At 41.6% G+C, this 12,333-nt stretch overlaps 1 protein-coding gene across 4 annotated transcripts in view; it reads left to right on the top strand.

The window, feature by feature from the left end:
• PTPRG (protein tyrosine phosphatase receptor type G) overlaps window positions 1-12,333 on the top strand; it is a 761,444-nt gene that overhangs the window by 709,553 nt on the left and 39,558 nt on the right. For all 4 annotated transcript variants that reach the window (XM_024124118.3, XM_024124116.3, XM_024124115.3 and 1 more), the window contains 2 exons: window positions 4,330-4,421; window positions 11,685-11,781. In XM_024124118.3, the coding sequence (XP_023979886.1) occupies window positions 4,330-4,421; window positions 11,685-11,781 (189 nt within the window). The remainder of the gene's footprint in view (window positions 1-4,329; window positions 4,422-11,684; window positions 11,782-12,333) is intronic.

Raw genomic sequence — 12,333 nt, 5'->3', positions numbered from 1 at the left:
TTTTTTTTTTTTTAATTGAAGCGTAGTTGATTTACAGTGTTGTGTTAGTTTCTGGTGTACAGCAAAGTGATTCAGATATATATATGTATATTCTTTTATATATATAGATATTCATTCTTTTTCTCATTCTTTTCCATTATGGTTTATTACAGGATATTGAATATAGTTCCCCGTGCTATACAGTAGAACCTTGTTGTTTATCTGTTTTATATATAGTAGTTTGTATCTGCTAATCCCAAAGTCCTAATTTATCTCTCCCCCACCCCTTTCCCCCTTTGGTAACCATACCTTTGTTTTCTATGTCTGTGAGTCTGTTTCTGTTTTGTAAATAAGTTCATTTGTATCATATTTTAGATTCCACATAGAAGTGATATCGTATGGTATTTGTCTTTCTCTTTCTGACTTACTTAGTATGATAATCTCTAGGTCCATCCATGTTGCTGCAAATGGCAAAATTTCATTCTTTTTATGGCTGAGTAGTATTCCATTCTGTGTGGACAGATAGATAGATAGATAGATAGATAGAACATATCTTCTTTATCCATTCTTCTTTCGATGGACATTTAGGCTGTAGAAGCAACTTTTCTTCATGTTCACATGCATTTTTCTTTATTTCCTGCAGTTTTGCATTTGAGGTCAACATTAACCAGCTCTTTTTTTTCCTCCTTGGAATCTCTCACCTTCTTACTTTCTTCTCAGTAGACATTCACCCTCTTCTAATGCTCTGCTTTTGATGAGAACAAACCAGAGACTAATTTCAGGCTTCATCAGAAGTAGTACATGAGGATGTTCTGTTGTGGATTGACCAAAATAAAAGACCTCTTAAATGCCAAATTTAATTCCAACCACAAAAGGCTAAAATCTTGGAACAAAGTGTAAATGATATTATTTAATAACAACAGCCCACTTTTCTTGATCCTCAACTGACTATATCAAATATTTTATAATGGCGTGATTTAGTGGGAATAGTACTTACCCCATTTTTGCCTAATTTAGACCTTTGGTATCTGAAAGCTCCATATGTAAAAATACTGGCACAGAATTACACAGTTACATTTTACCAGATTAACCGAGATACTGTAATTCCTTGCTTTTCCTTGCAACTGTGCTCTGAGAATGAAGGCAGTGTGTCCCCGTGCCTGGGAGCACAGGCTCTGGGCTTAATACAGCAGGATTCAAATCTCAGCTCTGCCACTTGGTAATTGTGTCACTTCGGACAAGTTGCCTCAGTCTCCTTAGATGTAGCATGAAGATGATGACATCCTCTTTACCTAGTTCTTATGTTCATTATCACAAATGTTGCCCTTGGCAGACACCATCTCCCTAATATCTGGCTAAGTCCTAGGTGCTCAGTAAATGCCTCTTCCAGGGGTTTCCCGTTCACTGTGACCCAGACAACAGCTGTTCTCTCCCAGTCGGAGCACTCTTTGCCTTGTCTCTGTGGCCAGCTTCCACTGCCATACTCCAGGCTTCAGTTAATCTTTCTGAGCTTGTGTTCCCAACTATGAGATGAGTATGAAAATAGCACCTATCTCTTAGGGCTTTGGGGGAGGAGTGAGTACATGTTAATACATGTAAAGGGCACAGAAGGTGCCTGGTCCATAGTTAGGGCTACTAATGGTTGCGACATTTGTTATTGAAACTCAGATGTATAGGTGGAAATAACATTTTACGGATGGAGGTCTTCGCATAACACAGGATCTCTCCAGATAACGACTGAACAGATCAGGTCTATGATGCTGTCCTGATTGCTTGGTCTTCTGCTAGTTCATTTTATAATTATCTGGCTCATGTTGAGAGAAATTTAATAGAAAAACGACGTAAGAGGAAAACTGTTAGGACTTCTAATTAGCTGTAGCCTTATATTCATCTTAATATTGAGGAAAAAAAGATTTACCGACCCCTCAGTTTCATTTATCTTGATTGAAAGACAAATAATGTGCTATCTGGGCTGCTGATGGTGGTCACTACAGAGAGAGAGAGAGAGAGAGAGAGAGAGTGTGTGTGTGTGTGTGTGGTGTGTGTGTGTGTGTGTGTGTGTGTGTGTGTGTGTGTGTGTGTGTGTCTGCCTGTCTGGTAGTTTTATGACGCGTTACTGGTGGTGCCTGGAAACCCAGAGGAGTATGATTAGACTTCTTTGGATGAAGAATCAAATTGGAGGCTAGTGAGTCGGTGATTTCCATATACGATTATCATAGTGAGCTCTGCTGGGGTTTGCTGCATCTAGCCGTGGAGGGAGCAGAGCAGCTGATTTCTGGGCATGTGTGGCGTGAGCTTGGATACTACAGTTGAGCACTTTGCAGGAAAAAATAATAAATTGTTAACCGAAAAGCTTTTTTTTAGTGACTTGAGCTGGGCTGTGCCCTTTCAAACACCGTGGTATGTACCTTGCAGAGTAAAATACCTCTAAAGCTGATGTGTTTTTTCTTATTTTGACCTAGAGTCCATGTGCTTAATCGTGGCACCATAAGTTTATTGGGAATCTCCAGTTCTAAACTATCACTATGGAATAAATATTGCCCTCAGCCTATTATACTATTAACCCCGCGTCACTCTACTCTTGGAAACAGCATTGTGTGTTCCATTTCAAAATAAATAGGAGAAAAGTGTTGCCTGCAGTCGGTAGGCTGGAGTGTTTGTGGGGCTAGGTTGTGACCCATCTTATTTATGTTGCCTCTTGTCTAAAGATGAGTTTATTCTTGGGCTAATCTTTTAGAGATGCTCCAGTTTTGTACACATTAGTCCTCCTCTCAACTTAAGGTCTTTTCTTTGCCACTGGATCATTGTAGAATTTGCTTACTTCTAAACATTTTAAGTGAAGTGATCAGATAATTTGGGAAATTTTTCTTGAACTGTGTGCATTCTGCTAAATATTCTGGGGAAACATTTTGGCTCGGCTTACTTTGTTAATGCTGGTTACATCATTACGGGAGCTATAGATTTCTTGGGCGTGCAAAATGATTGCATATTCATGAACATCTTCAATCCTGAAATATTTGTAAATAACTTGGCAATTTTTTTCATAAGGTGGCCTATTAAAATGATTAGGTCTTTAATTGTTCACACAGAAAGACTCTGTACGTACAGAGCACCCCCTATTTGATAAGTAACATTCCTCTGCTAAGCAGTTTGGATTATGAACGTTTATAAGTCACCTTAAACAAAGTATATGAGAGATGCTTTTTTCCGCTTTAGAATGATGCAAGTTTGAAAATGTCAATAGATGCAAAAAGCCACCCTAGAGCTTTGCTCTCTCGAAAGAAAGTAGAGAAGGAATGACATAGTCAATGTTAACTGTCACCAGATGAAGAGAAATCAGATTGTCAGGCCTGGATCTATAACATTCTTGCCAAAGTAGGACCTCATTTACACATACAGATCTTCATACCCTTTGCTAAGAAAAGCATCTGTGGCAGTTTAGATGTTTGTGCGTTTGCCAAAGATCTTTCACTCTGAATAAAGTAAATGTCATGTCTGTTGTTTATCTCAAATTCAGCAGAGTATTTTTAAAAGGAAATATTTGCGGGGGAGGGGCGAGGGAAGGGGGAGGTTGGGGAGCTCCAGTTAGCGGGGTGTGGCTGTTTTCCGGCAGTACTCAAGTAGCAGAGTGGATCTGGGTAAATCGGCTTAAAACACACTTGGGGCTCAGGAACTGAAAATGTCCTTTTGAACTGACAACACTACAAATAAGTTGCAATGTGGAGTCTTCCTGAATCTACACCTGGTCTGTCAACACCAAAAAAAAAATCCAGTTAATTCCATCAAACTGGTTTTTTGGCATTGTGTAGACACAGCTGCCTTGAACGAAAATTGTGAACACTTAAACATAGATGGCATTGTACCCGAAGCCTGCTGGTACTGTGGCACCTGTCTGTAATTGTGTATAAAGATTGCTTAGACTCCAGAGATCAGAAATAGGACTTAGTTGTTCCAACTTCAAGCTGGACCCCACTGAATAGCAAGGTTTTGAAAAACGTAGGGTGTGATAACATTTCTTAACAAATAAGTACCCTTGGTAAGCTCAGAATTTTAGTTAAGAGTATGATGTGGTGATTTAACTACATAAATTGCCTTGAATATAAAGAATAAAGGTAATAGTTTAAGACCATTTTTAAAACCCTATGTAACCTAGCATTTAGGCATTCAGAATCACAGTGAGACCCTAATGTCAAGTAAATCCAGAGACTTTTCTTGAAGACATCTATTTCAGGCGATACAGTTACACCACTCTTTGCAAAAATCAAATATCTGTCTTCAGTAATCCCTTATCAGTGTTACTGGTTTATGGAAGTATTCTTCGTGACTCTGAATATTGTTTTATTCCCACAGATGACATGGAAGCCATTCCTGTCAAACAGTTTGTTAAACACATCGGTGAGCTCTATTCTAATAATCAGCATGGGTTCTCTGAGGATTTTGAGGTATGTTTCAAAACCGGAAATTTGTTTCCTGAAAGCTAACTCTTATTTTACAGGGATTTTTGTAAGCTTGAAGTGAATGTGTTTCAAGCATAACAGAAGCAGTCACTGAGGAAAGTGGGGACTTGATTCTCTTTTTTCTTTTCCTTACACTTAGAGTTTTAACAGGCCCTCTTTTCCCAGTAAAAATGAGGTGAAAGGGAGTTGCTTGTGCACTTCTGTGGAAGAACAGACTTAGTGGCAGGAAGGAGGCAACCTCAGATTCTCTCTTCATCTGCATTCTAACTGGGACAGCACTCATCATGCAAAGGACAGGGCTCCTCATTCCGTGTCACTTCGGGGATGGACAAGGTATAGCAGAGACAGCAGATTTGAAGTCTGAGGGATCTGAAGCTGGCTCCACCAGGAGTGATCTTTATTATCCTTGAGCCGGTCATTTCATTTCTGATCGCCAGTGCCCTCATTTTTAAAAACGGCACTGATGTCACCTCCAACCCCAACGATGTTGGAGAAAAACGAATGATTAACATCCTGGAAAGTGCTGGGTTAACTGGTAAGCCCATGCAAAGGTCGATTGTTGTTTTCGTGATTATTAATCCTCGGAGAGGAGACGTGGGTGAACGCAGCCTTCTGATTTTAAGAACTGGGATGTAGGAAACAAGGTAGAGAGCAGCGCGCACTACCCTGCCAGCTCTGGGTTCCGTGCCAGCTCAGCAGTGACAGGGTGTCAATGAGGAGCTATTAAACAGACTGCCCTTTTCTTCACTGAGGCGCTTCACTAAGGCACATCTCTGGCAGCAAGAGTTGTGCCGAGGAGGCCAAGTTTTCATGGCAGCTCAGCTGTCTTCTAGCTTTGTGGGTAAGTCGATTCCTTTCTGTCTCGTTTCTGCTTTCAAATGGAAATGATGGTGATGGCGCTAACCTGCCCACCTCTTTTCACGAAATTGGTTCTGGGGATCATACGGAATAATGGAAGGTAAGCCCTTTGAGATCGCCCAGGAGCCATACAGCTGGGAGGTGCAGTTATTTCGCATGGAGAAGGAGAGAGAAAAAGAGGACCAGAAGCCCCTGTCTCTGTGCAAATTTGGAGTCCCCAAAGGCCATCCTAAAGGCAATGTGACAGCTTGTTTTAAATGAAGTCCCTCTCCGAGCTTTTTTGTTTTCGTTTTATTTCTAGAGCAGAAGCAAAGCAAAGGTGGTAGAGAGAAGGACCCCTCTGATTTATTCGGCAGTCATATGTTTCATGGAACAAACAAAAACACGTCAAGTGTTTAATGCAGCTCTTAGATGCCGGCCCAGAAAAGGTGCCTGTCCAAGTACAAAGCACATGGTTTAAAGTCTTAACGTTTTGTATTCATGAGGACAGCACATGTGTGTGGTGTTCAAGTGATTTAGTTCAATTGACTGTTGGCTGGATGACTGAGCAAGAACATTGAGGCGTTTAACAATGTTGATGGTATTCGGGACAAACATTTATCCTCTAGAGACGAGAATTTGATCAGGATGATCAAATGCAACCCCGGTTTCTCAATGATTTATGATTTGAGACCCCAGTGCTATACATCACAGCTGGTTTTGACACCATTTAATTATTCAAAATAATCAGCTGCACCTCTGTAAACTTGATCTGACTCAAAATGGGCTTTGCTGCATCAAAATCACGCCTGTTAACAAATCCTGGGCATGTGCACCCTATTTCTATCCTAAAAAGAAAACTGTGGCTAGACGCTTTTGTCGCCTATATTGAACTCTCTCGCTTAAGTAGTATTATTCTGGTAGTTTCAGGATTGGAACGAGGAGGGAGGCTTTGTTCTACTGTTGTTATTTCACAGTCTGTCCTGGTTTGAAAGGTTTCAAATCGGGGCTATTCAGACTAGGAAGAACATCCTTTCTCCCTCAAAGAATAGTAAGACAGCCACGTAAAGGGGGAAATGAGACATAGAAAAGCTCACTAACATACTGCCATCATCTAATTTAGGGGGAATTTGAAGTATTTTAAAGCAGTAGTAGTACTCCTTTTGGGTAGCTCTGCTAGAAAGGAAAATGGTAACAGGCTCTCTAAGAAGCGATCAAGGCTGTTTTTATAAACAAGAGATAGTAATAGGCTGTCAAAAGGAGGTCAGGATGAGGAGATTTTGTGTAATTTAACAACAATAAAACAAAACCCTCATATTAAGAGAGTGGTAACCTCAACCTCAGATTTCTTTTATGTGGAATAACGACGGCCGGCATCTACTTGGCACGGTTGCCTGGATGATTTCGCTCGTTCCTCAGAAATACCCCATGAGGTGCGTGCTATTTTATTGTCCCTATTTTGCAGATGAGGAAAGTTACCCGTGAGAAAACCGAGGCATTGGGTGATTCAGTTAGGAAGTGGCAGCAATAGGGTTTAAGACCAAGGCTTTCTGACTCAAGCCCACGTGTTTAACCTTGATGCCTTCCAGACTGTCATGGAAGTAGTGTCCTGTAATGAGCTGAAGTCAAAGGAGAGATAAACCAAGATTATCAGTGATTGTCTAAAACTGATCATGCAGCTGATGGGCCAGTGAGTTCCTTGGCAAAAAAAACGGGGGTGGGGGGAAGCAGTCAAAATAAGGAGCCTCCCGCCCCCACCCCCAAGAGTACTGGGAGCCCAGTACATGCTCTTTATGGGCTAGAGCCTTCCCAGAGGGCTGAGAATCTGACTTATAAAAATCTTATATGACCTCTGAATAGAGGCCTAAAATTAGTCGAAGAACTAATCTTAAGATTACAGAGGAAACCACTGAACAGTGAATATTTGCCCATTAAGAGGAGTTAGAGCAACTCATTCTGCAGTTACTGAGTACCTAGCATTCTCTGAGTACCTGCTCTTCTCCGCAGGTACTGACTACCTACATGGTATAAGGCACACAGAGGAATTGGACAGAGAGCTCGCCCTCAGGGAATTCAGCCTGATGGGGGAAGACTAGAGTATACACAGCTAAAGTAGAAAGAGGGCAAAGCAAAATAAGTGCTAATACAGAAATGAAGTTGTGGAGGAGAGCGAAGGAGAAAGGCTCCTATGTATTTTGATTGGGTATTGCTGCAGAAATTCTATTTGCCCCATCTTGATTTCAAATCTTGGAGGGAAATGGAAGAAAACAAATTTGGTGAATAGCTGTCCTATGTTCAGCACTTTGTTGCTTGGAGGAGAATGAGAAATGATTCACTGGTAATTTTGAGTCTTTGTTTAGAGGTGATGCTGGAAGCAAGCTTTTGGTCCTTGTCAGATAAATTTTGGAGGCCGTTAAAAGCTGGGGACATTATACCTCTAGCAGATTTTGCAGTCACGGGAAATGACGTCAGTCCTTATGCCAGGTTCGTGTTCAGTGACTGTTCCCTTGGCTACCTTAGCTGACTACAACCTCACTCTTCCCCGGCCTCCCCAGTCGTAATCCAGGAGGCTTCCAGAGGCGCGATGCTAGCATATAATCTTTCAAGATCAGGGGAGCTCCAAGGCCCTGTGGGTCAACAGAATTAATAGGCGGGGGTCAAGAGCATCACAGGTTTAAAGGCTGAGTGCAGAGATGAGGCCAGAGGTCCAATACCCCTTGACAAGATCCTTTGGGGGATCAGGTCTGTTACAATTAACTCCAGCTGAGCTAAATTTGGGCCAGTTGCTCATCTTCAATCAAGAGGACAAAGCTTTGTCCACCTGAGCTCACGCGCCAAGGGACCAGCGGCCACGATCGCTTTATGTAAGATGCAGAATTCTCGTGTTGCCAATGACACGTACCAAGAGTCCCTGACAGAGGCGGAAAGCTGCAGAAAGAATGCTGCCTGCAGGATGGCAGAAAATGGCCCTGTCGAGTTTCCGGAGCCCCGGTGACAAAATGCCAGTGTGGGCCTTAAATGTCCCACAGGAAAACATTTTAAACCCTTATCGTGAAAAACACCATAGTTGGTTAAGTTGAGGTTTTTATCAAGAGTGAGAAAAATCGTGCGTTAGCCAAATTTCACAGATCGTACAGGAAAAATAATTCTATTTTATAGACCAGCTGCAGAATGATAGACGCTGTGATGTACTCTCCAAAGATGGGTTGGTTTTCTGGAGGGGAAGGCAGTCATTTTAGATAAAGACATATGGATTCGGATGGGGGAGAGAAGGACAGGCATTCTTAGCAAGGAACATGGCAGTGAAGCACAGAGCAGGAGGTCATACGGTCTGTTCAAAGGGCACAGGGTTAGAACCGTGTGGCACTGGGAAGGGAGCGGGTGGAAAATAGGATGGGACCTTGAAAGCCTGGTTAAAGAATCTGGCGTCTCTCTAGAGGTGTCTGAGTGAGAGAACAGCAAAGTCAAAGCAGCATTTGAAGAAAATCAGGGCGGCAGCAGTTTGTAGCCTGAGCGGAGGAGAGTAGAGGTAGGAAGATGAGTGTGGTCTGTACCTGGCGAGGGCCAGCTCTGAGTCCGACACTAAACAAAGCACTGAGCTGTGGTCATGACTTAACCTTGTGTACAACAGTCCCCTGAACACAGCCGTGGGCTGCCTGAACTCAGACACTAAGAATGTTACACACACTCGGTCTAACACTTGGTCACCAGGTCCAAGATATTTCCTTCTCAGCTTGCTTCACTGTGAAGCTGAGTAATCTGAAAGATTTCTAGATCTGTTTGGTTGGCTTATTTTTTTCAATTTGAGCTACCGAATGGGAGGACAGTAGGTCACCATGTGCCCTTTGGACAGCCTTTCACATCCACAACTCGAGGCAGGAGGTGATGTAGTCTGTATCATCTCCCAAGAATTCTGTGTCTGTCAACTTTTAGTGGTTTTGTTTGTCTGTTTTTTTAAGTTATACTTTATTTTAAATCTCTTGTTCTCAGTTGGCTCTTTTCTGTGATCGTGTGCCTGTTCCTTCGCAGAATATTCATTTTGAGAATACCAGCTCTGTTATAGAGACAGTAAAGTACAAACAAGCTTAAATCTTAAACTTTTTACCAGGGTGCTGAACAGGTAACTTTACTATACACACTCAATCGGCCAGTGTCACTTCAAAAGGTTTTAACACCTATTAAAATCACATTAACTTTGAAATGCCAGTTCTGACGGAGAAAAGCCACTCCAGGATCAGATGATATTATCAGCATCTAAATGAGTCAGTCAGTACTTGCAAGGAATTACAGATGACATTATTATCCACAAGACAAAATCAGAAGGCCATAGGCAAACCCCTTGGGTTCTCATAAAATCAGATTTAACATTATTTATGACTATCCTTTGTTTTCTGTCATTCATATAATTGGGAAAGTGAAATAGAGGCAACGGATCAGACCAAGAGTTTTAGATAACACGGAGTTTGATTGGCCATATTGAATGGCTGCTTTAAACAGTACAGACAGCTGCTCCCACGCGGGCTTGGTCAATTGCATTAGACTATAATGGAGGCTCCACCTCAGTCCGTAGTGTGTGGTCAGAGCCACACAATGGGAAAAACAATATCAATAAACAAAGCGAATCTCAAACTAAAGTACGAAAAGCTGAAAGCTCAGCACAAGATATCTGAGCAGCTCAGCCCTGAAGAGGTACATGCCAAAGGTATGACCTTCAAAACCCAGAAACCAAAGCATGTCAGCTTATTTCACGGATTTGTGTACAGATTGAATTAATGTCTTCCAGAATACAAATCCATTTTCAAAGGTTTTCTGGCCCTGAAACTATTCAGAAGAGCACGCGTCAGGCTTTCAAGGCAGTTCTAAAAGGCAAATATTCTGAGTACGGCTAGCGTTGCTTCTGTTCTTGGAGATGTTAAGATATCAGACTCAATCCGTTGTGCTCACATTTTATTATCTATTTTAGAGAAAAGAGCCAAAGGCAGCCTTAAGGCCCTTTAAACCAGCACTTGCCAAACTGTAGGCTGTAAACCATTTTAGATAGATAGAATAGCAAGTATCAGAGTTTATCACATTTAGTAAAAGTAAGAAAAGATAAAGAATTGTCATGAAATGCACACTTTCCCCAGAGAGGTGTGTTGAATTAATTAATGCCTGTGGGTCTTCTTTTTTTTCTTTGCTTCCTTCCTTCCTTCCCTCCCTCCCTCCCTTCCTTCCACTGGGAATGCCTACAATTATGAAAAATTGAATATATATCCTCCAGGAATCGGGTGTCCATGAATATGGTTTCTTTGAATAGTTAGTGACCCATTGTTTTTGTACCTTAGTTAAGTTCTTTGATCACAGTGAGTTCCTCCTAAGTACTCTGCAAATATGAAAGACAGCCAGTTCCTTGTTTCATTATGCGTGATGTAAATGCTGTGGAAATCATCCATAATTGCTATGCAACTCCTTTGTGAAGAAAAAGTCTGCATGCTCATAAACTCTGTTACATCTGTTATGTGTAAAACATTTCTCCTGATCATCTTGTGTCACTTTGCCCCTGCTCTTTGCCGCAGCTGTGCGCTGCTAATGACTTCCCTTATTAGTTCGCGCCAGTGCAGTCTTGGGTTTGAAGCACACAGTGCAGAAAAATGTGGCTTTTTAGCAATCTTGTACTAGGCTAATGGATGATGTTTCTATCCACGGCAAAGGCGACCGGAGAGGAGAGTTGCTTCTCCCACTGCTGTTTTTCTAAAGAAGGATGATGTAAATAAATTCGGAGTTAACAAATAACGCATCAGAGCCATATATATGTGAGCCAGATATGACAACTGTTTAAGTTCTATTAGTGTCATTTCAGGGCTGAATACAGTCAATTTGTAGTCTGTTAGTTATAAAACGGCGCCGTAAGGACTATAATATCAGCATATTGCAAATCATGGTGGAGATTATTCTTCTGCCTGGAATATTCCTGTTCATCCTTTAAGGCCCGGGTGAATCATCTCCTGTCTAAAGCCTTCCTCTGTGTGCCCATCAGTTTCTTCAGGCCTCTTTGCTGCTAATCACATTTGACCGTCATCATCCTTTTACATGTTGTGCTCAGCCACCCGACTGCAACATATTCAAGAGGAGATACTGTTTTGTCATCCCCACGCCTAGGTCAAAATCTGGCCTAAAGCAGATGATTGATGAATTAGTAAAGAATGAAATCCTTTTATTTTGTTCACATCCTTCATACGTTTGTTATTAATACGTCAGTCATCATTTCAGAAGTTGAGTTTGGGGTGGTCACGGTGGCCCGTGGCTGGGAAGTGTGTAAATACTCTGTGCTTTTGGATGGAAATAGTTCCTTTCTTTCTACGACCTTGTTGTTAAACGTCTAAAGCGTGTCTAAAAAATCTTTGAAATCTCGATGTTTGTTTTCTTCTCTAGGAGGTCCAGCGCTGTACAGCTGATATGAACATCACTGCAGAACATTCTAATCATCCAGATAACAAGCACAAAAACAGATACATCAACATTTTAGCATGTGAGTAATAAACTTTACACTATCTTCAACTGTGGGGAAATGAAATCTTCCTGCTGGGTATAAGCTGAAAGGCAAGCAATCACAATCAGTATGCCAAGAGAAAATTACACCTGCAAGTTAACCTCTCATTAGCCCATCTTCAACAGTGTGGAAGAAGAAGTGGGGACACTCTGCCCGCTGAGTCTTTCACGAAGCTGTCAGATCTCCGCTTAATAATCAGGTGATCGAAGGAAGTGTTCTGAGCTTTACTGTTTTTACATGAAGTGATTTCATATCCGATGCTGGGAACCAAAATGTAATGTCATTGTCGCTATCTTGACATTGTTCTTAACCAATGAGAGCCATGTCTTTTAACCCAAATGGAAATACTGGGAACTGAATCAAGGAAGTTGAATTTCAAAGCAGTCTCTCTAAGATTAGGTAATTAGTTTATACCAGTCCTTGTGGCCCAGGTGCTTAGTCCTGTCCAAAACATTTCCAGGGTCAAGAATACCCTGGAAGTTCAGGATGGAAACAAATAAGTGTTCTTCTTACAGAGCCTCAAGGAACACC

This window comes from Physeter macrocephalus, chromosome 18 (assembly GCF_002837175.3).
Source record: "Physeter macrocephalus isolate SW-GA chromosome 18, ASM283717v5, whole genome shotgun sequence".
NCBI lineage: Eukaryota > Metazoa > Chordata > Mammalia > Artiodactyla > Physeteridae > Physeter > Physeter macrocephalus.
The sequence above is the reverse complement of the archived record's forward strand: the minus strand, read 5'-3'. Positions and strand labels throughout refer to the sequence as shown.